At 37.0% G+C, this 27,992-nt stretch overlaps 1 protein-coding gene across 1 annotated transcript; it reads left to right on the forward strand.

Annotated features, from left to right (window-relative positions):
* Positions 1–1,060: 1,060 nt before the first annotated feature.
* Positions 1,061–26,553, forward strand: LOC149783396 (peptidoglycan recognition protein 1-like). Its single transcript, XM_089933104.1, has 3 exons — positions 1,061–1,413; positions 7,222–7,497; positions 26,016–26,553. The coding sequence occupies exons 1-3, from the start codon at positions 1,161–1,163 to the stop codon at positions 26,345–26,347; spliced, it is 861 nt and encodes a 286-aa protein (XP_089789230.1). The 5' UTR covers positions 1,061–1,160; the 3' UTR covers positions 26,348–26,553.
* Positions 26,554–27,992: the final 1,439 nt, after the last annotated feature.

A 27,992-nucleotide genomic window follows, 5' to 3' on the forward strand; every position in this document is an offset into this window, starting at 1 on the left:
CTGCTTCCTCCTATGACATTTGCACATTGTGGTACGGTAATTTTTATTAATATGGTAAACAGTTCATAATGGCAGTCTGTATAGTAGTATTGGCTACATAAGGTAGGTTTAGTCCCATGACACCCGAAATTATTTCAATTTGTAAACGTTCATTTGAATAACGGTCTGTTGCATATGTATCAGTCATGGGATCTGATATGGGCTTCAAACGTACGATGAATGATTTTTGGGATCTAAAGTGGCAGTCAGTTATTTTACTGTCAGAAAAATATAAGATAGTACAGAGAAAGGAAATGTAAACGTAGAAGAGCGTATCAGCAAAGAAGATTCAATGGTAATATGTCACATGAGTTTGATGCTCCAACAATATCATTGAACTAGTCCTGTAATGGTACCTTTATGGAGCGATAATGTATTTTACATGCGCTATCAATGTAGCTTCCAGTGTAGTTTGTTATTAACGATACAGTACAGAATGCTCAACACCGCTTCAGTGTGAATGTAAAGCCAATTCGATTATCCATCATTCCCTTTTATGCTCTTTTATTATATACGTTTGGTCTTACGTGTATCAATATATATGTTGCATTTGGACCTAAATTAGTCGGTAATATATACAATCTTGTTTGATGTATCATTAACTCAATCATTCTCTAAGCTCAAAATCTTCCTATATTGAAAAGGGCTGCAACAATCATTGCCCTGTTTTCTGACTCCGCCTTCTTTCGAAATATCCCAACCCAAACGCCTGCAGTAATTACATCATGCTTCATATAAACTTACACTGATCGACTTGTCAATAACATCGGTCTGCCTTTGCAACTGGTCTAATATTCATTGTCGATAAACACTTCCTACCCTAACGATTGGTTTATCATGTGTGATTCACCTTCAAAAGGCCTGCTTGCATATTACAGGTTTTGATAGGAACATCGTTTAGATATAACTGGATTACGTTTTCTGAATTTGTACATTCTAACGACTTTACTGGAAGAACCTAAGGATTGTAAGGCAGACAAATCATTATCAACATATAGCAAAGGATTATTATGGAAAAATATAGACTTGTTTACAGTGTGTTATTATTCATTCTTTCATCATCAATATTATATGGCGCCTGTGGGATTGAAGTCCAGACTAAATTGGAAACGTTTAAGGTCATGCAAAAATCTGGAAAGGCTGATACATTTGAACGAAGACTGCTTGATATACAAATGCCTGATGCTGAAGGTGAATATGCTGAAATGGTGGAAGAAATAAAACGTGTTGAGATACCTGAAGATGGCTTTGACGTCTTATTCTCTCGTAATATCAAAAGAATCCATAAGAGGGAAATCAACAACATCGTAAGGAATGTTAGAGAGCTTACAACAACCATGGAACAAGTGACCATATATGACGTTAATCAAACTGGTAAAAATTATTAAGATTATACTGTCTTTTGGAACAATTTGTAATATTAAGTATTAATTTTGAGTAATAATCTATTTGGTAAGGAATGTATTACATGTGCCATGTTATCATGTCAAAATATTACTTTCTTATAGGTGACCGCTCCGTCCGCCTCGGATGCGGTAGGTCGTGGGTTAGGTCCCCGGCCGAGTCATACCAAAGAATTACAAAAATGGCGCTCAGCATTAAGACGTTAGAGTTTGGACTGGTCGGCCTAGTGTCAGGATAATGTGACTGGGTGGGACATCATGCTGATGCTCCAGTGCTAGACATCACAATGAACTGTCACACTGCACACCATTTAAAATCAAGAGACCTAAAGTAAAGAAATGTCAGACATGAAATGAATGTAACTTTCAAAACAATTTCTGTTTCTCATAAATATTTTAGAAATCAATATCCTTGAAAGAAAAACAATTTCTTTTACTACTCTATGGTCATGAACTAAAAAACAGAGTGAAGCAAATCCAACAAGTTTTATAGGACGTAACAAAAAGTAATTTAATTATCAAACTCGTCAATGAAAATGTAAGAAGAATTTTCATTTTATAAAGCGAATTCAAACAAATCCTGACAACGCTGTCTAAACAAGTTTTCAAACATATATGCCGATGAAGATGATAGAGATATCAACAGTATCGAATATTACAGCCATTGGTTTGCCGTTCAATTCATCATAAGAAGAAGCTGCATGGAAAAGGCTGAATTGACAAGCAGACAGCAAATCTCAACGTAGTTTTACGTGGCTTCCGCATTAAATTTTTTTTCTATATGACACAAATTGCTAGACTGATAGGAGAGTAAGATGTTCATGGTCGACGTTCTTGGAATAGGCATGTTGAAATTATGTGAAATTTCTTATAGGCTTTCTTTCAAAATGACTTGAAAGTTGTGCAACATTCTCCAACCATGTCTTTGGAACATTTAATTAAACATTACGTTTCTTAAATTATGTGGCTTAGTCTTGTCTGAAAGAGCATTATAGATACAATGAAAGTTAAATCTTACTTTCTGTGCCTAGACTCGCTGATTTTCCTAGCGGTGAGCCACACAATTTTAATCAAATAAAGATGTGTGTTCAGGTAGATAGATTTAAAGAGAGAAAGATAGGGAAAGAACGTATAATCTGAATTTTTAATGTAGCTTTAACAATTTTTCAGTCATATCGTTACGATGTCTGCAGTGAGGCAGTTTATGTAGATGTCTATCCCTGTGGTATCACGCCGCAGACATGTAGTACGATGTCCCACCCAGTCACATTATCCTGACACCAGGCCGACCAGTGCTAACACGAACCTCTTAATGCTGAGCGCCTAGCGATGCAGATGTTAGTATCATGTTTATAGGTCTTTTGTATGCTTCGGCTGGGGTTCGAACCTGTGACCTCCTGCATCCGAGGCAGGAGTTCTAACCAATAGGCCAACGGGACCGGCTAGAGAGAGACAGAGAGTGAGAGATGGATGGATGGATGGATATATATATATATATATATATATATATATATATATATATATATATATATATATATATATATATATATATATATATTGCTAGACAGATCGACAGATAGATGTCAAGTGTTCAAGTAGTAATATGGCATATATTTATGTCCAGTTCTTAGGTAGGAATTGTGTTGTGGGCTGTACTCTAATTTTCATAAGAAATGCGAACTCAAAAGATAAAAATGTCAAAGACAGCTATTCATATATGATAATAGCAACTGTTTAGCCACGATAATCCTATTGATGTTGTGGATGTTGCTGCTGGTGAAATTGCTTGCGGCTTTAATTGTGATTGCATGATTATACCATACACATTATATGTAGGTAATATTGATCCAACATTAGATGAGAAAGCGATTTGCAGTTGTTTTTTTGTGGACGGTTGCTTTAAAACCATTTTCATTGGCATTACGAAAAGAAAACGGGTTCCATGTCTCCTAGAAGAAATCTGAACAGATCCTAGGGTCTGCCAAATTGTCAGAAAATAACTTTTGAGCGAATGCGGTTCAGTGGATGATTTAGTGATCAAATAGGCAATGAAATAATGATGGTTATTTCCAAGTAGAATCACTTGAGTAAGAAGGTACGCAGGCACTCATTTCCCTCTCGTTTGATGGTTCTGTCTAGCATAAAGATGGTTTAAACCTGTCTTGGAATGCTACATGTTTTATGTGTAATACCGTTTTTTAGATACTCTTGAAACAACACACGCACACACAGAGTTTCTATTTAAATGATACTGAAACACTTTTTCACTTGAACTAATGTGTTATTGTAATGGAAACTTCCAATCAAATTGTAAACATATATTTTTAGTATAATTTCATCTCGTGCGCTATGTGAACATTATTTTCAACCTGCTATCATGGATTTAAGTTAATCATGTAAACATCCTATTTACAAATAAGCGTTTTCTTACAGTACTATCTACAGATGTGGAGTAACAGTAAGCACAATATATATATATATATATATATATATATATATATATATATATATATATATATATATATATATATATATATATATACCATTTTATGGCAGGTTGGTTGCATCTGTAATACGTGAAGTAACTCGAAAATATCCAGCCTTACTTGAAACATGTTTGTTGTTTGTCAATGTCATATATCTAAACCGTTTTCATCTGCAGACCAAGATGCTTGTACTTGCTGTCTCAGGTTTTGTATTTTTTACTTTGATGATTGCTTAGGGGCAAAAGATTTACTAAAGCAGACCTTGATATATTTGTGTGCCATGTTATTGATTAATTAGTCTAGCATATTTAAACATGTTAAGATGTATTGTCCGATATTGATTATGTCAACATACGTTTGAGAATAATATAATGAGATTTATCAGCATTTAGTAGAATTGATCAAAGTGGGTATTTCCATCCTTTGGGTATACTGTTGTTGCTTTCATTTGCACCATCCCGATATCTAATGTAGAAGTGTATGCGACCGTGTTCTGTACAGGATGTTATGCGCCGTAAAAAAAATGCTGGTGACGTAAATTCTTTGACTGCCAGGAAAATGTTATATACATTCAACTTAGAATTATCATCAGCGCCGTATGAAATGTTAATGTTTTTAATTAACGTACTTTTTAAATTTTATATAGCTAAATTAGTATTGTCTCTTTTGATTATTATGTATCTCTGTAATTTTCGTAACTCCTGATATATGATTGTATTTTATTTTCGTAATATTTTCATGGTTGTAAACTGTATAGAATAACTTATGTTATAAATATGTGTGCGTGACCTGGACATGTTAAGAACGCAAACTGCATATTATCTATAAATAGGTGTTTGCGTATATGTTGACAGTTAATAACATTAATCGTAATTGTCAGACTTCAAATGGTACCTATGGCTTAATTTCTCTGTGACAGATAACGCTTCGACGTTTTCTGAATAATTATGTTACTATCCATTGGTTGCGCTAGGTCACGTGAATATACCCATGTCGAGGCAACATTAGTGTGTGCTGTCACTTGAGGTATATTGCGAGATGCAGTCGCATTATGTAGTATATATATGGAGAAAATTAAGCATTCATATTAATAACATTTTTGTTTTACACTTATTGTGTTCCCGTTGTTAGAATGCAGACTTGTAGTATGTTGTGCTTAGATATTATTTGTGAAGAAACACATTAGTTAGGATTGTCCAGTGGAAACAGAAAGTGCTCATTATTTGGACTATACTAATAATCTGCACCCTTTATAAATTATTCGAAGGAATTAGATAATTCCTTCGAATAATTTATAACGGGTGCAGATCAATAGTATTTCTTGTAAATACAGTGGTCCTCCAAGAACCGTGATGTTTTATCGATGGTGTTGTAGATGCAACACCATCTAGAAAACATCACGGTTCTTGGAGGACCACTGTATTTCCGGTACTGAAATGTGTGACGAACTTTTAATTCATTTACGACTTTCATAGACCTTTATAATGACTAGTTTGGGTTCACTTCATAATGCTGCAAGTTGCTCTCAAAATTGTTCATTTCTAACTTTGATAATCTAATTATTTGCTACGTTTCATAAAACCGTAGAATCGTACATACACTATATAATACAATATAACCCACGTGACAGCACAAAGTATTTAAATACCGACTGATCAAACCTTGGTCTCTTAATCATGTTTCAACTTAATCGAGTCAGTTCACATTGAATCCTTTACTTACTTTTGTTTTGCATTTCCTCCTTTTTTTTCTTTTGTTGTTGTATGCTTTCTTCCTCAGCTTCATCATGATAAAACAACTTAAACATACGTGCTGGAAAGGCTAAATAGTCAGTAATTTATCATCCATGCATTAGTGAAGCTGTTGACAATAGTTATTTAATGGAAAATGGAAGTAAATATCGATAGTTTCTCCTACATCAAATGAGAACGATTGTTCATTAGCCGGAATGTTAACATTGTATTTCCTGGAGAAGAAAAATAAAAGTCTTGCTTTCTTTTAAATAATATGGTTTTAGTCATCGTACTGTAGAGTTTGGTGTATATATATATATATATATATATATATATATATATATATATATATATATATATATATATATATATATATGTTATTGCGTTTGATTTTCTCGATAGTAGTACAACTCTGTGTCCTTAAACTAGGTAACAGAAGATTTCAAAAGCAGACAAATTGTGTAAAATTCAAGAAATATTTTTTCCCCATAATGTAACGTGAAAATGTAAAGGGAACATACAGTAATAAAATTTAAATCACAAATAGTCACACAATATGTATCAAAAGTTGAAATGTATAAAGTGCCAGCTGAATTCCATCGGTATTCCTAATTAATTCCAATATTTAACATGTGATGCTCCTGTAGTCTCTAATATACTAATATACTAGTGGACTAGTGGCCTGAAGTGTGGCGATGTGCTAACCAGTCATTTTAGTATCACAAAAATACATTCCAAAACTGTTTCTGCCTGAAATCACTATAATTCTAGAGTAATGTTCCAAAATATTATCGATGAGCACTTCGCATTTCCAGTTAATAATATTTTGAATAAATAATTCCACCCAAATGAAATATTAAACGAAACAATCAAACGGATTATGATATTAAATGCAAGAATGAGTTTGTTTCTAACAAAATTCAAGTCTTGCTTCAAACTCTTAGTGCTAAATTTAAAGTAACGTTTGCTATCAGCTTAAACGCCTATCTTAAGTCAATGTCGATAAACGTATTATGAATTAATAGTACAAGTTCAGCAGTACCAAATCTATTCTCCAGCAATTGCGTCCTTTTCTCTGGAACTTTACACAATTCTGATATACTAATTTTAAGACTAATGTGTATACAAACGTATAATGTTTGTACCTCATAATGATGTTGCTAATCACAGCAGCAATGATAAACGTGCGAAGTAGTTCTTGCTTTTATTCATTGCGTCATTTATTTAAGTCATGGTGTGGAAGGTAATTCTCATCCCATGTGATATTAGTGGTATTTATACTTCTCGGATTGGTTATGATATTGCAAGTAATCGTACTGAATAATTCCATACACAAATCATATATTAACCATATATGTACGGACATTTCAGTACATCGATCATTTATCTCCACAGACCCATTTATGTCATATCTGTTTGTAATAATAATAATAAAAATAATAATAATAATGATTATTATTATTATCATTATTATTATTATTAGTAGTAGTAGTAGTAGCAGTAGTAGTAGTAGTAGTATTTGTAGCATTAGTACTATTATTAGTATTATTATTTTTGTAGTGCAACCAACTTCTGATAGTAACGATTTGAATAATCAGATAGACTCTACCTGCCATGTCACAAGCCTCTGTAAAGATCATCCATTTCTTGCCAAACCATGTTCAGTTATCGTATCACGTGCAGACTGGGGTGCACGTGCCACACGGAGTGCCAGTTTTATGAATAAGACCGTCAGCACTATTTTCATTCATCATACAGCAATGGGACGATGCTTTTCCTCGCAGGAGTGTATCCTTGAGATGAGGAGAATACAGGATTTGCATATGGATACTAACGGTAATTTAATAATTATTCATACGTCTTAAAACCTACACCAAATAATTGTGATTTTATTCTATTTTAGTCAACAGTGCAATAGATATGAAAGACTTATACACTTCATTCTCGATAACGGGAAGCCTTTGTCTATGAACTGCCCCGTTTTATCTTCATTAATGTAAATTAAACTAAATAAAAGAATATAGAATAATATTCTCTCACTGTTTAATAAGAAACATTGTTATTTCTTGCAACGTATGGTTTACTCTATTTGTAAGTAAGTCTATAATTTTGATACCGTTTGAGAAACGGTAAGCAGCAGGGAAGTTCTACAGACCAGACTCCCAGACCAAAATAAAGCCTCCTACGAGAACTTTCTCCGTAGAAGCCTCAGATTTCAAAAATAAAGCTTCCCACGAAAATTAATTTGCGTAAATTCCCCCTAGAGTGCAATTTTTGTGAGCAAATTACGATGATTCTGGACAAGGAAAAAGGGGGGGGGGGAATTTATTCTGGTGCCGACGAAGTTTGCAAAGATTTGGCTGCGGATCCTAATTTTACCTCGCATTAAAACAATATAGTTGAAAATAATATGAGTCCGAAAGCTAGTAGAGTTGGAGAGCCTCATTCTGCTAGATTAGCGCGAGAAGAGTTAGCGGCAGTGAAGAAGCTTATCCCGACAAAACAATTATTTAAGAAAAAAGTTCGTGATTACGAAGATTCTCAATATCATCTTGGTGAGATATCGTCAAAGTTGTTGAGTCCAGTCACTGGAGCAATCGAACAGGTCGCATACGGCGACGAAAAGAAAGATAAGGAACTCAGGAAGCGCGGGCTTATTCCCATGACGAGAGACATCGAAGAACACACTAGAGTAGTACCGGGTCGGCTTGAGCAAATTCATCAAGGACAAGAACAAGCACGAGCAATGCAAGCACAAGCACAATTGCCTCAAGAACAACCGGAGCAAGAAGAAGAAGAAGAAGAAGAAGAGGAAAGCAGTAGAACACCTCGGGAAGTAATAAAAGATAAATTTACTGATGATGGTTGGACAACAATGGAAAAGCAATTTAAATTATTTGGTAATACTCTTATTGAACTTGGCGCATTTGCCGAGGATTCCTTTTATGCTAGATCGAAATTTTTAACGAGTGACGGATTAAAAAAAATTAAATCGCGAGATGCTTGGATCAGGAATATATACCGAGCTAGATTTAATTTATCCAGGATAACTAAGGGCGACGCGATTTTTAACGAATTTCGTAAATCGGCACGGGATAGATTTACGTATAATATTAGTCGACCTCGGAAGGTGGAAGAAAAACCTGAATCTCCGATGACACCGCGATCTTTGAAAACAAAGAAAATACCCCAAATCACATCTCCCGATACACCTCCGGTATTTTCCCCAACAGAGAGAGGAACCAATATCTCGGGAAAATTTCCTCACCAACATTTTGAAAAAGATGCCATCGATTATTTTAACACCGACGAGGATACCTTAATCAACGTTGCCAGAATTGGCTTTGGTGAAAGAGGCAAATACATGAAATCTGGACGCGTTGGTCAATTTATTGAAGAAAATTGGATCCCCGCGGTATATTTTGCTTCAAAGAAACAATCCGTCAATCTTGATGACCCGGGATACCAAAATTTTCTAGAAAAAATAAAACAAAAAGAAGAAGAAGAAAAGGAAGAAGAGGAAGATATATTTCAGGGATGGGAAAGTAGTCCAGAACCAAAGTCAGGAAGCGGATATACCATTTGCCCTGATAGTGTTGTCAACGACGTGTCTCGCCTCGAGGTATTAATCGGAGGAAAACGAGCTGGAAATAACTCTCGCGAAATAATCAACGAGGCTTCAGATATTTGTCAGCGATTATTCCGCGGTGGCATCATTAACTCTCACATTTACAAGGAACTCGTCGATGAACTCATCGATTAAAACAACATAATTGAAATAACATGATTGTTCACAAACATCAGCGCAGACCCAAACAGGTCCGCGTAGTAAACTCTCGATTGCCCGTATACAAATATATACACGGCAATGGATTCGGCGATATTGTCAAAAGTCTCGTTACGCGAATAATACCTAAAATCGGACCCGTGATCAAACAGTTCGGGTTAAAAGCAATAGGAAAGATCGGCGAGACTGCAATTTCTGGTATCGGTAATTTGGCCAGCAAGGGCTTCAATGCTGTCAAAAGTAAAATATTAAATTTAATGCGCAAAAAACAACCCGTCAAATTACCTAGCACCAGAGAAATGCCACCCGAAATCAGCAAAGTCATAAACGACGCAGCAAATAAAAAAATAAACGATCTAGCGCAGGAAGTTGCTAAGACAAATCTAGCACAGGAAGTTGCTAAGACAAATCTAGTAAAGGAAGTTGCTAAGACAAATCTAGCAAAGGAAGTTGCTAATACAAATCTTGTAAATACAAGCTTCATTTCAGGCAGTGGTCTTCGTTTTAGATGATATTCTTAATAATAAATGTTCGCACAAGTGTCAAATGAAGTGTTCGACATGGACGAGCCTGTAGGTAGAGACACCTCCGTGCGTGATTTCCAGTATTTTTCATACGACGCAGTGACACCAAATGCACCTAATCGCATTGAAATTCAAGTTCACGACACAACGAGATATTTTCTTCCATCAGAGGCATATATCGAATTTGGTGGCGAAATAAGGAGAGTTAATGATACCGATTATCCAGCAGATTCCAAAGTTGGATTTGTCAATAACGGAATTATGGCTTTATTCAAGAGCGTCACCTACACGATTGATGGAAGAGAAATTGAATCAATTACAGATAACGCTGATGTCGCAACGACGGTGATAGGTATGGCCAGATACTCGGATGATTTTACCAGGTCAGCTGGTCCTAGTATGATGTTCGCCAAGGATACTAACGACAGCGCAGATCATATCCAGTATAATCTCGCTATACCGAATGATGCAGCTGGTGCTAATCCAGCCACCCAGATGGCGGTAATGATCGACACCAATCCCAATTACAATCTCGGATTTGCCACGCGGAAAACAATGCTGGTTGGTCCTAGTTTAAGATTCTCCTGTGCAATTCCACTATCCCACATTTTTTGATTTTGTAGACACTTCAGAAAAGTTATCTTCGGAGCGAAACACACTATTTCGTTTATTCGAGACCCCGCGAGTAATGATAGAGCTATCTGGAGAGACAATAATACTGTTCCTGATGCAGGCAAGGTAATCCTAAACAAATTTACCTTGTGGATGCCAGCGATAACTCCATCGTTACTCGAGGAAGAAAAATTATTATCATTCATGAATCAAGGTGGTAAATCCGTTATGTCCTGGTTAACAACAACAACCGACTTTACCGATATTAATATCAACGGAATATTTACCTGGCGAATTGCATCACAGCAGGGCTTTTCGGCACCTAGGCATATCTTTATAGTTCTCCAAAACACAAATAGATACGATCAAACTCAGTCATATGATATTTGACAATTTCGCAGCAACAAACGTATCACTGAGAATAAACGGCCAACAAGAACCATCCGAGGAAATATCAATTGATTTTCCCACCTATTCGACGGCCCGCGCATATCATCGCTTGCTAAGTTTCATGGGACGCGATCAAAATATCGATACAGGATTACAAATATCACAGATAGATTTTAATACTCGCTATCCTATCTATTACTTTTCCCTGGAGCATCTCGATTTGGTAAAACAATCCGTCGTTGATATCCATTTCAAAGCCATAATTAACACAGGTGGACAAGTAGCAAGAGCCATCGCGGTGATTCTCGGTGATAGAACAATGATCTTGGAAGGCATCAGCGGCAGAATGAGAATTATTGACGCTCCTGTCGAGAACATGTGACAAATTCCAAATTTAGATTAAGCGATTATTAATATGCCATACGAACACGTCAGTGTAACTCTGACCCCGGGTCAGATAAAAAAGCTCCAATCAGCGATATCAAAGCGATGCGGTTTGAAATTAACACTGAAAAACGATCAAATTCATGGTGGACCTAACAAACTATCGCTAACTAAAGGTCAACGTGAACGTTTTTCCAAGGCCAAATCAGCAAATTCCGGTGTTTATGTGAGCCTTTCCATAGGCGCCGTCAGAGATATGGTCAAGGTAGGTGGATTTCTTCCTCTATTGGGGCTAGTGAAAATGGCTCTTCCGGCGATTGGAAAGGCACTAGGATTAGGCGCGCTCACAGGTATAGGTTCCCAAATAGGTTCCGCAATGACAAGTAAAATTACCGGAGGGAGATACGGTAAAAAAAGGGAAACGGCCTTTATCTAAGACGCCCCCCATACGGATCCGGCCTAAGATTAGCACGGCCTATTCAAATTTAGATCTACTTAGCGAAGCAAAGAATAAAAAAATAAAATTTTTCAGAGGCGTATTTATGCGGGATCAACTACCAGAAAAACCAAACCCTACCGAGACAGGAATAATAAATCTCGATAAAAATACCGGCCCTGGCACGCATTGGGTTGCCTACGCGATTAATCCTCGCGAAGTTATTTACTTTGACTCGTATGGATTAGCGCCACCAAATGAATTTATCAATTACGTGTCTTCGCTGAGACTTCCAATTTGGTATTCGACGCTTCCAACACAAACATTAGCGGATCCACCGATATGCGGCCCGGAGTCAATTAATGTTCTTGACGCAATTTCAAAATCATCCGGTCCGTATCACAAAATTGTATTTGAATATGCCATAGATAAATATCATGGTTGATATTTACGGTAGATCCCTCTACAGGAAGGAAAAAACAGAAACAGGCGACATCGATACATCAAAATTTGCAACCAAGAGTGATATTAACAATCTCCTATCGCTGTCAGAAGTAGATCCTGGCGAAGTTGCTGTTTTTCAAAATACCGAGGGAAGATTACACACCAGCAACGTGAAAATAACTGATATAATCAAGCGAGAAGAATATAATGATCATATCAGTCAGTTTACTCGTCAATCGGAGATGGTATTAAAATCTATAGCTGATATTACCGATATTATCGCGGAGTTACCCCTGAAGGCCAATATCGCGGATGTGGAAAAATCCGACAAAGAGTTATCAGCGGCGATGCTTCTAAAGTCCAATAAGGCAACAACCGATGATTTCCAGGATAAAATAACAAAAAGATTTAACAAACTAACTAACGATCTTAAAAAACTCGAGGAGGTATCAAAAAATCTCAGTAAAAAACTCGACGAGGATATAAAAAAATTCATCGAAACCTCCTCAACTACACACGACAATCTCATCGAGAGAGTAAAATCCATCAACGAGGAAATTACCAAAATAAATACCGCGATGGGTCAGAAAATCGATAAAACATCAATCGACGATCTTACCGAGAAAACAAAATTCATCAATGAGGATATCGCCCAAATCAACAAAGATATTGAAGCGGCACGTGCATTAATATTTCAAAAAGCCGATAGAACATCACACAGCGATCTCATCGAGAGAGTAAAATCCATCAACGAGGAAATTACCAAAATAAATATCTCGTTGGGTCAGAGAACAACAATCGACGATCTCAACAAAAAAATCAGCGAGGAAATTAATAAACTCAGCGAACTTGTTATTCCCGAATTTACAAAGGGGTTTAACGCGGCGCGTGAATCGACAGATGAGAAAATAAAAAAAGTCAACGAGGATCTTCTCGACGCATCTACAAAAATTAACGATATCAACACAAAAATATCACCACTGAATCTTCCAAAATTGGCGCGTTTTTAAGTGCCGGATCAGGTGGTAACAAAAAATCTTAACTGCAATGTGCCATTTGTGTTTAAGACATACAATTATACTTGGGACCCTGGATACAGCACCGGGTTTTATTTCACCGTACCAATTACCGGCGTATATCGAGTATATGTTATTTCCGAGATAAAATTTAAGATACAAGGACAAAACCGTAAAATTCATGAATTCTACCCTGGATTTTTTATTATTTTTTTATTATTTTTTTATTATTTCGCTGGGGCCCCGAGTGGCCGAGTGGTCTAAAGCGCTCTCCGTTAAGGATCACTGCCATCTCACCTCTGTCTGCGTGGGTTCGAGTCTCGGATTCGGCTAATGTGGGTATGTGAGAAAGCTTGCCAGTAGCTTCTCGTGGGTCGGTGGTTCTTTCCGGGGTTTTCCCGGGTTCTTCCTCCACCATTAATACTGGCCGCCATGTATAGCCTATCGTGTGCTGAAAAATGGCGTTAAACCCTACAACAACAACATTATTTCGCTAAATAAAGATGTCGGTACGTCATGCGATCTAGAACCGCCAGATAGAACCACCACAGGACCGGTTAATTATTTTGTAATTTTCGAATATTTATCGGGATGGGAAACAGTTGGTATTCCGGGATAAACACAATTGGTAATCCGTAATTGTTATCGTAGATACTAATAAATGACCGCATCTGACTACCGTTACAATCAGGCGCGATCATGGCAGGATTCGCTAAAAAAACTCCTAGACGAATATCAAACAAAAATAAAAAAATACCAGCGTAGATTAGTTACCATTGACGTCGCCGTGTACGCAGTATCCGCGGTAGTTGCCGGCGCGGGAATAATTTTATCCGAGGTAACAACAATCGCGCCGATCGTGGCAACGATAATAATCTCGTCAACAACAACAATCGCTGGTGTTCTCAATATCGTAGCGAAAAAGATATCCTCGTGCACGAGTGAGAAATTGTCTCTATACAAGAATAAACTAACCAAGGTCAATGACGCGTATTCAAAATTATCATCGTTACTTTCCGAGAGTCTCAATGACGGCGTTATCTCCGATCTAGAATTTTCGGCAATGATCAGTATTTACTCGGAGATTGAACAAATGAATATCAATAATGTCCGAACTAGCCCAGATCGTGACAAACACGACACCGCCGACAACAACACTAATATCGTTAAGCTCAACCAAGCCTGAATTTAGCATTAATTTTTCAACACCAATTAGCGCCAAAGAAATTGCGTTAACACAATTGCGTGTCTACAACAGCTGGCCCAATGTTAGATCGAAATCATTTGGTAGATTATCATCGAATAATTCGCTTGTTTTTGCCAACGAAAACAAACCCGATGGAACCCCTGATTGGATTGTCGTTGGTATACCAACAGGCAGTTACGAAATTGAGCAACTAGGTAAGGAATTTACCAGTAGAATATCAAATATAACCGGCGATGCTACTCCGGGAATAAAGATATCCTCGCACGATCCAACACTGTCATCGATGATAGAAGTGAAATCACCATATATGGTAGATATTTACCAATCATCGATTAGGACCATATTAGGTTGGCCTGAAATCGCACCTCTGGTAAAACCAGAAAAACCAGATTTTATTATTCCAGGTTGGCACGAGGAAGCTCCTCCAGAGCAACCGGAGCCAAAAAAATCAGATTTTACCACCGATGAAGGATGGTACGGAACTATCAAACACAAGTATCTGATCGATAGCGCCATCAACCTCATGAATAACCACAAATTTAACTGGCTAATGTTCGCTTTTACTTTTAGGGACGAAAAAATTCTCTCGTGGTTGGTTCTTCCCAAAATTCCCCCCGGCGTGGAAATCTTCGACGCTACCCACATTAACAGGATAATGACCCCCATAGACGGTGTCTTGGTAAGAAGAACCCTCGACGAATTTAATCAAGAACATAAATTACATTTAAATTTATTGCGGGAATCCTTTCATGAATGCATCTTAAATAAATCGGGCTCATGTAGCGAAATTATCGGACGCGTGAAGATTTTAAATCAACTCGCGAATGATGTTGAATATTATCATGGTATGTTTATTCAGGCGATAGTCGACGATATATCAATTGCCGATTATGTTCTTCCTATTAGCAAATTCGAGTTGACCAAAAATTCAGGAGAAAAACAAAAATTTATGAGATTATTTGGATTAACCGAGGAAACGCTACCAAATTTCAAATTTCCCGATTATGATGTTGATAAATTGAGAAAATCCGTCACTGATACCATCGATGATTTATTTCCGAAGTTACACGCCGCGTGGACTAAAAAAATACAATCGGAATTAATTCTCAAACACAATAACGATCCCGCCGGGCAAGGGCGGCATATTTCGCCAGGTATCGTTAACATAACGGAAGTTATCGCGATTTATCTTCACGCGGATGTCGTTGAAGGTAGCTACAACGCAGATGCGTCTGTGTCAAATCAAGCACAGCAGGGATTTATCTTGTATTCGTTTTCACCTAGCGCCTCTCCTGGTTATTTGATAATAAAAGAGCCAGTAAATCCGTTTTATCTGCGATGTCACAATCGATTATTGTCGAAGATAAATTTCAAACTAACGGATCAGAACGGAAATTTGCTTGATATACGCGGGGAAACGATAAGTATCAATCTGCTGGTAAAATCGTGAGAGTCTCTGACTCTTGGATTTTCAAATCGTGAGAATCTTCGAATCTGTCCACGGGGAAAAATGGGCCAAAAAAATAAATAAAATCCAAGGAAATTTTCAAAATTGGAAGATTTTTTTAATTTTTGTTTTTGTTTTTGTTGCAGAAATCTTCAAGATTCAAGAGTCTGCGATTTTCGCTTTTTCATCGACCAGCTTTTTTAGCTGCCTGACACGTGAACTTGTAATTTTTCTTGATTCATATTCGTCGGATAATCTCAATCTAGCTTTTTCTACCAGCGTAGATAATTTAACAAAATCCTCGACGCGATCATCGCTGACAGTCGCAAGTGACTGATACATCGCGATTTGGATCTTTTTTATTAATTTGTACTCTGACGGCAGTGTGTATTTATATTCAAGTTTCCCCTGAACAATCGTTTCGAATTCGGATCGGATTTTATTCGCGTCCAACTCCGAGGGAAAATTTATATTTTTTTTTCTCAGGTCATCGATGGCTTCGATGATGTTATTTATATTTTCTTCGTCCATATATAACAATCCTGTAATATTCAATTATTTTTCTTCGGATATTATCGGAATATAGTAAAACTCAATCCAAGTGCTGAGATTATATGAAAACGTCGCGTTGATTATTTTTTCTGCCACTCGTCGCACCGATGCTTTATTAATACTAAAATATCTTGCAGCTGCATGCATCGACGTGAATATAATTTCTTCATTTGTTTCTCGATTTAATGATTTTACCGCCTTAGCTGATCGATATCCGCCATTAAATTTACAATTTACACTTTGAGTTACCGCGCGAAGGTTTGACAGTTTGTTGTTAAGTTTATTTCCGTCAATGTGGTCGATAACAAGTCCGATTCTTATTAGTCCGTGATAGCACTCGTATACAAACCTATGACAAAGATAATTTACTCCACTAAAGTTATGTGCTATGTAACCAAATTTATCGACTCTACCAACATTTTTCTTTGTTTTGATGTTTCTGACAATACCATCCGATGATGCCTCGTAACCCTCGATGGTTGGGTGTGATCTAAACTCGTGTGTGATTTTCATTGCAGGAATCGCTGATTCTGGATTCATATACAATATTCTATCTGTCTAAATCGTAATTTGCCTTGAATCGATTAATATAATCTTCTTCACAAGTTATTATCGACGAGGATCTTTTTTCATAATATCGCCGCAATTCTCGATAATTTTTCCCTCCACAGGATAAACACAACCGAGTTTTCCCTCGCGTGCCAACTTGACAAACTAAACACCTCTGTGGTCCTTTACTGCCTCGTCGAATTGCATATATATGAGCGCCACAATAATCGCCTCTGCAGGATTTGTCGCATGATTTTGTTGATCCGATTGGTATCCATTTGCATCGCATTATATAATTTAAACATTTGTCTAAAATATAATAATGGATGCATTTGATCTTGATGAGGCAGAATATATTATACCTGAGGTTGATCGTGCCAAGAAGGAATTTTTCGATGATGGGGCGATTCACACTTGGTCGACATGGAAAACTAACTCTGTTGATGCTACGATGAATCTGGAGCGGGCCAAGAAGATAATAGAGCATATAAAATCCGAACACAAGGAAGAACGATTTATCTTTGGGATAAAATTTATTGCACAAATGCCTGACGACACTTGGATTATTCGCGATAAACGAGATCCCGTGCGTGGCGGTAAGAAAAACGTCATCCTTGATAAAAATTCGAAGCCAGGATTATTATTGGGAATTGACGGTCCTTATTATGGCAGGGCGTATTCATCTAGCGCTGTTGTTTATGGAATTTATCGGCTGAATAATAATCCTGACATGAAAAATCTACCCGCGATGAAAGAATCGCCGATGATAAACTGCGTGGCTGAGCGTGTTATCGAGCATATGAAAAACGCTCGTCGTGGATCTGGTCTGACCCAGTTGAGATTGAATAAAATTAATTCATAGGCGAAGACAGTTGTTGATGGCGCATCGATTGACGATGTAGCTGTGTTGAGCAAGAAACTTAAATTTCCTATTACCGTGAAAACGCTATCGGGAGAAATATTATATTCGTCTCCGTATAGATCTCGAGGAGTTCCAATCGAAATTGTTGATCATAATTCACATGCGTGGTCGCAATCGGTAATGATATTTCCGCGAGATCGGGTTGTTAAATTTTATCCCGTTGATGGTGCAAAGGACAATTCTGATGCCATGCTCAGATATATCAAAATATTAGCCGCATCTGATCCGATATCGGTTTGGTTATTCTCGAGCGAAGAAAAATATGATCAATTTATATTGCCGCGAGGAGATATTTACCGAGATGAAAAATTACATGAATCTATGAAAAATATCGCGGTGAAATATTCGTCAAATCCCGATCAGTTATTAATGAACTGCTTTACTGTTCCGTCTGTTGCTGCTCACGCTGCCAGAGAAAGAAACTCGTGGAAACCTACAAGGAACGAATACCTCGCTGATATTCAACTTAGTTGTATCGAGTATGGCCATGGCGGATTGTGGAATACCAAGTATTATTTCGAAGATATGATCTCCGTTGACATGAGCGCGTGCTATCCTGGAAGTTTCCTTGGATATGGCGATTGTGCGGATTATTTTGCTAAATTCGGCCATCCCACCAACGAAATGACAAGGGTAGCAATTAACGGACCGTTACCTGATTTTGTCATGACCGGATTCGCTTATGTTACTTCATTCGAGTTTGCTGAAAATTTACATAAAATTTGTTATATTTGGTTTGGTCGGCATTTATCTCAACGCAGATGGGTCCCTACGGTGTTGTTGAGGTATATGCTGGATTCGTCAATGTTAATATCGTTGACGGTTAGCGAGGCGATTATATCATACAGGAAACAAACTGAAGTGTGGTTGCCGACGGATTGTGAAAACGCGAAGGATATTGGAAGAAAAATAATTGGCAAATTTACTCAAGGAGGATCCGTTGATCATAAACACCGACACGCTAGGTTATTTATCAACGATGCCGAAATGGACTTTATTATTGCCGATACGGTATCGCGTGGAATATTCTGCAACAGAGAGAATATTATTATTGACGGAGTAAAGTTGGGTACCGTAATTAGCTATCTCGATGGAGAATCAGCGCAGTATACGCATTTGAGGTCTTCGATGCTAGCTTATGTGAGTATAAATTTACTGTCGATGATAAATAAATTTTCTGATATCGCGGTAAGGGTCGCAACGGATTCGTTTTATATCGATAAGAAATACCAGTATAGGCTGGATAATTTAATCGCCGATGGCTCTTGGGGCACTTGGAGGATAAAAAACGAGAATATTCTAGATTATTGTGAGGACGCCGATGTCGAAGATTGCGATAAATTTCATCGAGATAAATTTGAGGAAATATCGACGGCTGCATCTGCATTTGACCCGATTTCACGTAACAAATTCGTCTACATGAATGGTCCTGGTGGTAGCGGTAAAACAACGCGAGCGATAAATTTATTTGCAAAATCTGATATGATCGTGTTGACTCCAACTCACAGATTAGCGCGAGAAATAAGGCAACGCGGCGTTGGTTCTTGCACGTATCACAGTTATTTCAAATACAGCGGTGGATTATGGGATTCGGCTCGTATGGGAAATAAATATATCAACAGAATTATAATATTTGATGAAATTTGCACAGTAAATTTAGTTGTATTAAAATCGTTCCTGATCTGGCTGGAGGGGAAAAATACCGCCGTGCTAATGTGCGGAGATCACGGCCAGCCTGATCCTATTGATGGAGAATCTCCTCATGAGTGGCTCAGGAACTTCGTTGACTATTATGAGGAAATCGACGCCGATTATAGATCCGATGATATTTTACTGACTGAATTTAAGAAAATAATTCGATTACAACCGAATAAGTTTCAATGCGATGTGATGAGAAGAATAATCGACGAGACTCCGATGGATATTTTTCTTAATTTGTGGCGTCCCGATCATTTGATCGTTGCTAGTAGAAAAATTGTTCGTGATGTTATTCAGGAAATGTTATTCAAGCTGCATTGCGAGAAATTTCCAACATTGCAGGTGCCGTTATGTTACAGGCCCGCTGATACCAGGAAACAAAATATCAGTGTTACTTTACCCTGCGGAGAGGAAAAGATCTTGGTACTGAACGATATTATTCTTGTTGATATTAATCTTGTTAATGACGCGATAAACGCAGAAAGATCGCCATGGAAATTAGGATATGCAACAACGATACATTCATCGCAGGGATTAACCGTCGATGGTCAAGTTTGGATCGTCGATGATAGAATTTCCTGGTCAAATTTAGTGTATTTAGCCGTGTCAAGAGTAAGAAAATTATCTCAGTTAGGTAGAATTCGGTTTCACATTAATGACGCTGGCGGTAGTTGAGTATCTTTCGGTATTATTTGTAATTCCTCCTTGGTAAATCCGCGTTGTGGCGCTAGCGAATCTAGGAAATAAATTGCTGGTCTTCCCGATGATCTTGTTACGGCGGATATTTTGTGTGTTGTAACGCTCCAGTTTGGATCGGTTGCTCTTTTTCTTCCTCCTTCGGCCTCGCCTTCTTTATATAAATACCTGACCGTGACGCTATCTAGCACAGGTGGAATTGTGGAATCTCGCTTTAGGGGTATATTCGATTTTGTAATTGCAATTGCGGGTTTCATTGCTATTGTTCGAGTTACTTCGTTATTTAGCGCGTTAATCACATGAGGCAATCTCGATACCCAATCATGAGATCGATTATCTTGAATAAATTCACGCGCGTACTGATATCCGAATAATCGTTCTGCAAGAGTTTTATTAAATCTTTCAACGATAGCCTGATTACGATGAACACCAACTATACCGCGTCGGATTTTAACATTATTCTTCTTCATCAATGAAGTAACCGCGCCAAGAAATTCTCGTCCTGGATCAATCTGAAGAAGCTTCGGCCAGGTCAGCGGAGATCGCGAGTAAATTTTGTCAAATGCCTTTGAAATTTCCGTTGCTGTTTTATTCGATAACGGTTCCGCTTCCTTGTATCTGCTTGCGATATCAACAACCGTCAATACGTATTTGTATGTGACTCCGTCAACGGTATCATGAGGAAGAAACATAAGATCAGCCTGATGAACTTCATTAGGGACGCTGACAGTGAAACTCGCATATGGTATTTTCTTAGGCGGAGGAAGATATAATTGCCAGACTGCCTGTTTCGATAGCCACGATTCAGCAACGGATTGTTTTACTTTAGCGGCCTTGGCGAGTTTGGCTATTGCTGATTTTCCTCGCCAGAATCCTCGCGGAGAATAATATATTTGCTCCATTATTATTTACCAGCACCGAATACTAATTTACCTTTCATCGCGCCTTTTATCAACCAGGTTGCCAATTTCTCTTTGAAACTTTTGTCAGGAATCGCGTCTATTGCATGAATTAGCCTAATATCAGCGAGATGTCTTTGTTGTAAATCCCCACTACGATACGCAAGATCGTGATAGTAACACGCGTTATCGATGGCGTTTACTGGATCTTCGCCGGGATTTGGTTGATTATTATCGTTGAGTCTTATATCGAGCCTTGTTCCGGGTCCGCAGTAATTGTATCCTGGCAGATGCTTTTCTCCGGGATATTTCGCCCAGGGCAACCCAGGTAGATTTTTCATGGAGGCGGTAATGTCTCCTCCGGTTCTTCTATTTTTTTTTTTACAAATCTGAACTTGCGTGTCTTACAAACTTCGCATTCTCCTGCAATTGCGTTCCTGTTATTGCGTGTGACAATTTCGATTGGATTTATCGTAGCTGTGCGCGTGCGACACTTAACACAATATAGATCCATATATTCTAGTAACATGGATGTAATTGATTTTTCCGCCACGAAGCGACGCGAGCAGGTGAAACACAACGCGGTGTTACCAAATTCGATAAGGATGATAATTATTGGCCCGTCTGGTTCTGGAAAGACGCAGTTGTTGCTAAATTTGATAATGCGATGGCTAAAATGGGACAAATTATATTTAGTTGCGCCGTCCGTTGATGATCAGCGTTGTTATCAAGTGCTAAAGGAATTTAGCGACAATACCGACGAAGGCACAATCGAATTCATCACAGACATCAATGAAGCTCCATCAGTGGAAAATTTAGATGGCGATGTTAATAATCTTGTCGTATTCGATGATGTTATGCTGGATAAGCAAACTAATCCGGCTAGGATATTTTCGCGTGGCCGACACAAGAACACCGATGTTATTTACGTGACGCAGCGATATACGCAAATTCCTAAAGTTATTAGAGACAATTGCAATATCTTATCAGTTTTCAATGGCGTTGATACTCACACGCTAAGAAATATTCATCAGACCTGGTGTAACGGCGACATGGACATAAACAAATTCAAAAATTTCTTCAGCCGCGCCCAGGCAACACCGCATGGTTTTATCACGATTAATCTTCATGATCCGCGTAGTAGATATCGAATCGGTCTTGATCAAATTTATTCATGAGACTTGGCAGCCAAATCCTTTGTGCAAAGACCCCCCCCCCCTTTTTTCCTTGTCCAGAATCATCGTAATTTGCTCACAAAAATTGCACTCTAGGGGGAATTTACGCAAATTAATTTTCGTGGGAAGCGTTATTTTCGAAATCTGAGGCTTCTACGGAGAAAGTTCTTGTAGGAGGCTTTATTTTGGTCTGGGAGTCTGGTCTGTAGAACTTCCCTGCTGCTAACGGTATCTTATATTTTATGATACGGATTTTGTTTCTATTGTTTGCTGCGGAAAAGCTACCGAAAGAATCCTCTCGCACATTACCGTGCAGAACATAGAAAGAATATGCACACATTAAGTCTACAGCTGAATGCAGAATAATATATTCACGTGTAAGTTTTACCGGCTGATACATAAGGTAATCGTAAAAGGAAATATACGATCATTTAAACCCAGCCCAAATGCATGCTTTCTTCTCTAAAATGACACCATAACTGAACATAAAAATATAGTATAACTTTATTATAACGCAGGAATGGTGAATACCAGCTGCATTGCAAGGCCTTTACTAAACTTTGTTTGGGAGTCTATAATCTGCGGTTATTCGTTTGCAATCTATGTCTAAAACAATGTTGATTCAAACTTTAATTCTAAATTTCGAAGGAAACATTTTTATTACAAGAAAATGAAATTAATAAATTGGAAAATAGCTGTATCTACATTATGATTCAAAACAACAACATAATATTCAGGTAAGTAGCAAGAAAATAAAAAATACAAATAAGATATAAAAATAAAGTCAATATTAAGAACCTGCGGATAAATCAGATCATGATAATGTGTCATTAATTTGGCAAAGCCAGAGGGCAAAAGCTTTCCTTTCGAAATCAAACTTTGAAAACTTTTTTCGTTAACTGCTTTGCATATCTTTCTTGTCAACATAATCATTACACATCAGTTAAGTAACATACAAAAACAATATAATTAGGAATGTGCTACGACGGAAACACTTGATTTGACAATTCAGAAAAATAGGAATTAAAATTAAATTGAAACGAATAATAAAAGCTGTAAGCTAATGCACTGAAGGCGTATACCACTGATTATATTGATTATATCGATATAATATACGTCATTAAATGCAACTGTATATAATCCATGTCCTAGCGCTGAACCATATAAATAAACGATATTGGATCGTATTGTAGAAAACATGTTGTTTTACGTTTGTTTCTTCCCACAGAAATTGTTTAAGATACACAAACTTATACGATTTATTTTATTTTTATCTAGTATATAAAAAACACCTTTTGTAAAGTATTGATAGCAGCGTGACGTGGCTTGATGGGATACAAAAAATTTTTTTTCTAAACTCCGCCGCTTTTTAATTAATCAAGTTTTATATATGTACATGCGTTCTGCGTTTATGTATTTTATGTTACCTTTTTTCTTCATTTTTTTCTCTGCCTTAACGGATATCGGAACTTGTGAGTGTTCTCGAGATACAATACTAATTAATTATTAGTTTAACTACGAGCCTAATTAATTGTTATTTGACCTACAAGCATAATTTGTTTGTTATTTTCCTACAATCTGAATTTGAAGGAAGTAACTGCTAGCATATTGCACGTTCGAGAATATATCGCTTTCAACCACCATCTATATATATATATATATATATATATATATATATATATATATATATATATATATATATATATATATATATATATATATATATATAAAGTCACTTTGACAAAATAACATATTTTAAATACAAGATTAGTTCCAGATATTTGTGAGAATGATTACTTCTTCAGCAGGGCAATAAACATGACACTGTGCACGGATATAATTTATCTATTTTGATACGTATTTGTTAATACACATTTATGCACGTATATATTTATATTTGCATATTTTGACCAACATATTTACGTATAAACCAGTACGCGTGTTGATTGATCAATGCATTATACAACCATCGCTATACTTTTTAAAATATTTTTTTTTCCAGTCTATTTATCATTTTGTTTGTATCAGTGAAATATAAGAAAAGTACAATTGTATCTCAATGCATCTTTTTTAAAAACCTTTTTCCTTGCCATTCTGATTTGGTAATATAATTGTGAAAATTCAAAGACAATGCATGGGGCCATGGTTCCAGATACACATGTAGTTATTGTGGAAGACGTTAATACGATCTATTTTGTATCATGCTATTACTCAAAAATGGGAAACATAAGTGCGGTGCGAGTTCCTAAGAGCCTTTAAAATAAGCTCTGTTTTGTTATGATGGTACTTAAAATAAGCTCTCTTTTCTTATGATGATATTGAGAACAAGCATTATAATTATCTAACATTTAAACGCTGCGATACATAAAACTTCCTCATTGATATATATTCAGTTTTTAAAGCGAAATCCTCGATACTTTCATTTTGTGTGCTGCTTTTAGTTAAATAATATAAGTTTCCGTCATCTTATATCTTCGGAGGCATGGTCATCCTTTAGATTTGCAATTTACACTTACTTAATTATCTCGATATCCGTAGAAACATTTTAAACATAGTCTTTCCATTATTTATTTCGAAAAAAGCGAGTCGTTCCTTCTTTCTGACTCACAGGCAAACGCATACACACACTCGCACATACACACGCACACACAAAGAGGCAGAAGTTCAATTTATGATGCAAATATGGCTAGCAGTTTAAATATTTCTGAACCAATTTCGTTATTTGCGAAAGCTCTCGTCCTTTACAGGAATAAAGCACTAAGAAATTATAAAGAACAGTACCGATACAATTTTTCACCATTTATCATCATTGCTAATGAATACACAATCGATTGTGAATATGTGTTGAAATAATAGTATGACTTGACTTGTGATTAAGTCTTATTGCAACATTCATAATACTTCTAATAAATGTTGTAAATTCACATTTTAAATTGTTATTAGTAATTTCATTTTATTATGTGTTGCGACATACGTTTGACAATTCTAAAATAATCAAAGCAACTGTTTTCGATAAGTACCTAAGATAGATGGCAAAGATGGCAAAATGCTGTTATTAATACGTGTGGGTTTATTTTTAATTGTAAGAAGCCTTATTAAACAAAGATAATCGTGTCAGTTTGCATGCCACGTATATTTAATTGGTGTTGTCAATAGCTATTAGATGGAGTATTATACAAAATTTTAACATCCCACTATTATTTTTTCTTGCGACAACTCTTCAAATGGCGATGAACAGACGCGCAGTTTGCAGTTAAAAGGCGGACAGTCTGACACTTAAAAGTTGTATTTCGGCACAAAACTAATCAAATTAATTTTCTGAGGGGAACCTTGCATTATTATGTTTTGTTATTTTATTCCTATGACCCTTTTCAAAGGTTCCATGTAAAAAAAAATGACTCTCATAATCAACCACATTCAGAAAGTAATCTGCTGTTAGATCTTCATTCGTGTAGATCGTCCATCTCTTAACTGCAGCTTATATGTCCGCCGGTTGGGGGTGGGTGGGTAAAGTCAGTAAAAATATATGGCGGAGGTGAGTGTATTGCTGCAGACGAATGCAAAACAAAATGATCTTGGTGATCTTTCGCTAATAATGTATTCTGTATATCCACAGGCTGGGACGATATTGGCTACTCATTTGTGGTTGGGGATGACGGTATGGCGTATGAAGCACGCGGATGGAAAAGGGTTGGTGCTCACACGCGTGGATGGAATTCCATCTCAGTATCCATTGCCGTCATGGGGAACTTCAATGACGTTATTCCAAGCGATGCCGCGCTGAAGGCTATAAATAGCCTTATATCATGTGGGATTCTGACTTCAAATGTACTTGCAAATTATACGCTGTATGGACATAGAGCTACCTCAAGAACATTTGACAGTCCTGGACATATGTTTAACAGCCTAATACAAACATGGCCACATTATGCAAACCTGACTGCCTGAGAGTGAGGAAATTACTAATGCAAATTAGTGTCAATCACATATATGCTCTTGGTGCATTTCTTTTGTTCTTATATATGTCCATATATTCCAGTAACCTAAGTATACTATATTAAACGCTTGCGTTTATATTAGAGTTCTAGGGTTGAAGGATGCGGATGCAAAATATCTCTCACACCTCATTGTTTATAATTCAGTGAAGATTACTATATACACTATCGCACTATTATTCATGTACGTCCATGTGTTATTCTAGTCCAGAATAAATCTATTTTGAACTTGAACTTTGTCACCTTGTTTCGTAATTTATGTCATTTTTCACGAATACATAAGACCGTGATCAGATTGCGTGTCTAGGATCACATTCTCGTACACGATTAAGTTGCTCATCGATGAATGGCGCGTTACTGATGTCAGTGATGAATTCAAGAGGCCGCGCGTTGCTGGTTTAATGTCGGACATGGCTGAAATCCTTTAACACATCGCAACACCGTTGATCTTCCGCCGACAGTGCTATTATAAATAGTTGTTCCCACCTGAGTCATTGTGTCCCTAATCATATATAATCGCTCTGATATAATTCAGAAATGCCGCTTGCTGCTTCTTTGGCATCGGTTCGCTTCGTGCATAAAAATCAGTTACTTTGAGAGATATATCCGATATACATTGAATATATAGTGTGTTCGATGTCATGTTGGTGCAGATAACCGCAATGTAATCCCAGAGTTCGCACAGGAGGGTACACAATAGTGCGTTGGAATATGTGTCTGGTAGAACAAATATGAAGATTCGACAAGGTCTCGGGAAACAATGCTTCCGACCTTGGTGATATCGCCGCGGGGTTGAGCAATATTTAGCAGCACCTCATGGGCCTAGCGTTATGATGTCAGCTAATCTATAATTGAAACACGTTCATCAAAATGCAGACCTTAAGTTGAAAGCTTATTTCTAACAAGCAGAAACTACAGTATCTGAAAAAGTTCATTAAAACCTTTCATGCCATTTATTTTGCTTTCCTTCTTCACATAAAGTATTACGTCTGGGAGCAATATAGTTGTGGTATTGTCCCTAAATGATATTAATTTTAGTATTATTATTCTGTATTTTCCTCTATTTTTGGAACACTTCGTGGCCTGGTGGTTAGATCGTCGCCTCGGTTGCGGGTGGTCGCTAGTTCGAACCTAGCATAACAAAGATTTATAGAAATGGTACTAACAGCTGTTTTGCTATGTGCTCAGCATTGAGGTTAGTGTTAGTACTGGTCGGCCTGGTGTCAGGATCTTGTAACTGGGTGGGACATCATTATACATGTCTGCAACAAGATGTCCAAGTGCACACTCCCAAACTACCTATATCTTAGCGATATGACTGACAAAATGTTAAAGCTCTATTAAATATTCTCATCACATCTATTAAATATTCACAACACATATGCACACACAATTTTCCTACTTTCTTTTCAAATTTGTTAAATTATGACAAATGGAGAGAAAATGTAAAAGAAATATAATTCCAAAATACATTATATAATTTTACAAGTAGCCACGATATAATACTTGAAAATGTGTAAACGCATATTGAAATTCGACAACTAACGTACGTATGAAAGAAGATATTTTAAAATGCAATGTTGTGAAGAACAAAATAC

The sequence above is a fragment of the Sinohyriopsis cumingii genome, chromosome 14, assembly GCF_028554795.1.
Source record: "Sinohyriopsis cumingii isolate HCF-2022 chromosome 14, ASM2855479v2, whole genome shotgun sequence".
In the NCBI taxonomy this organism is placed as follows: Eukaryota; Metazoa; Mollusca; class Bivalvia; order Unionida; family Unionidae; genus Sinohyriopsis; species Sinohyriopsis cumingii.

Coding starts and splice junctions, on each gene's coding strand:
- LOC149783396 (XM_089933104.1), top strand. CDS start 1,161: ATGCAAAAATCTGGAAAGGCTGATACATTTGAACGAAGACTGCTTGAT. Junction 1,414..7,221: donor ATATGACGTTAATCAAACTG/GTAAAAATTATT, acceptor TTATTTTTGTAG/TGCAACCAACTTCTGATAGT. Junction 7,498..26,015: donor TTTGCATATGGATACTAACG/GTAATTTAATAA, acceptor GTATATCCACAG/GCTGGGACGATATTGGCTAC.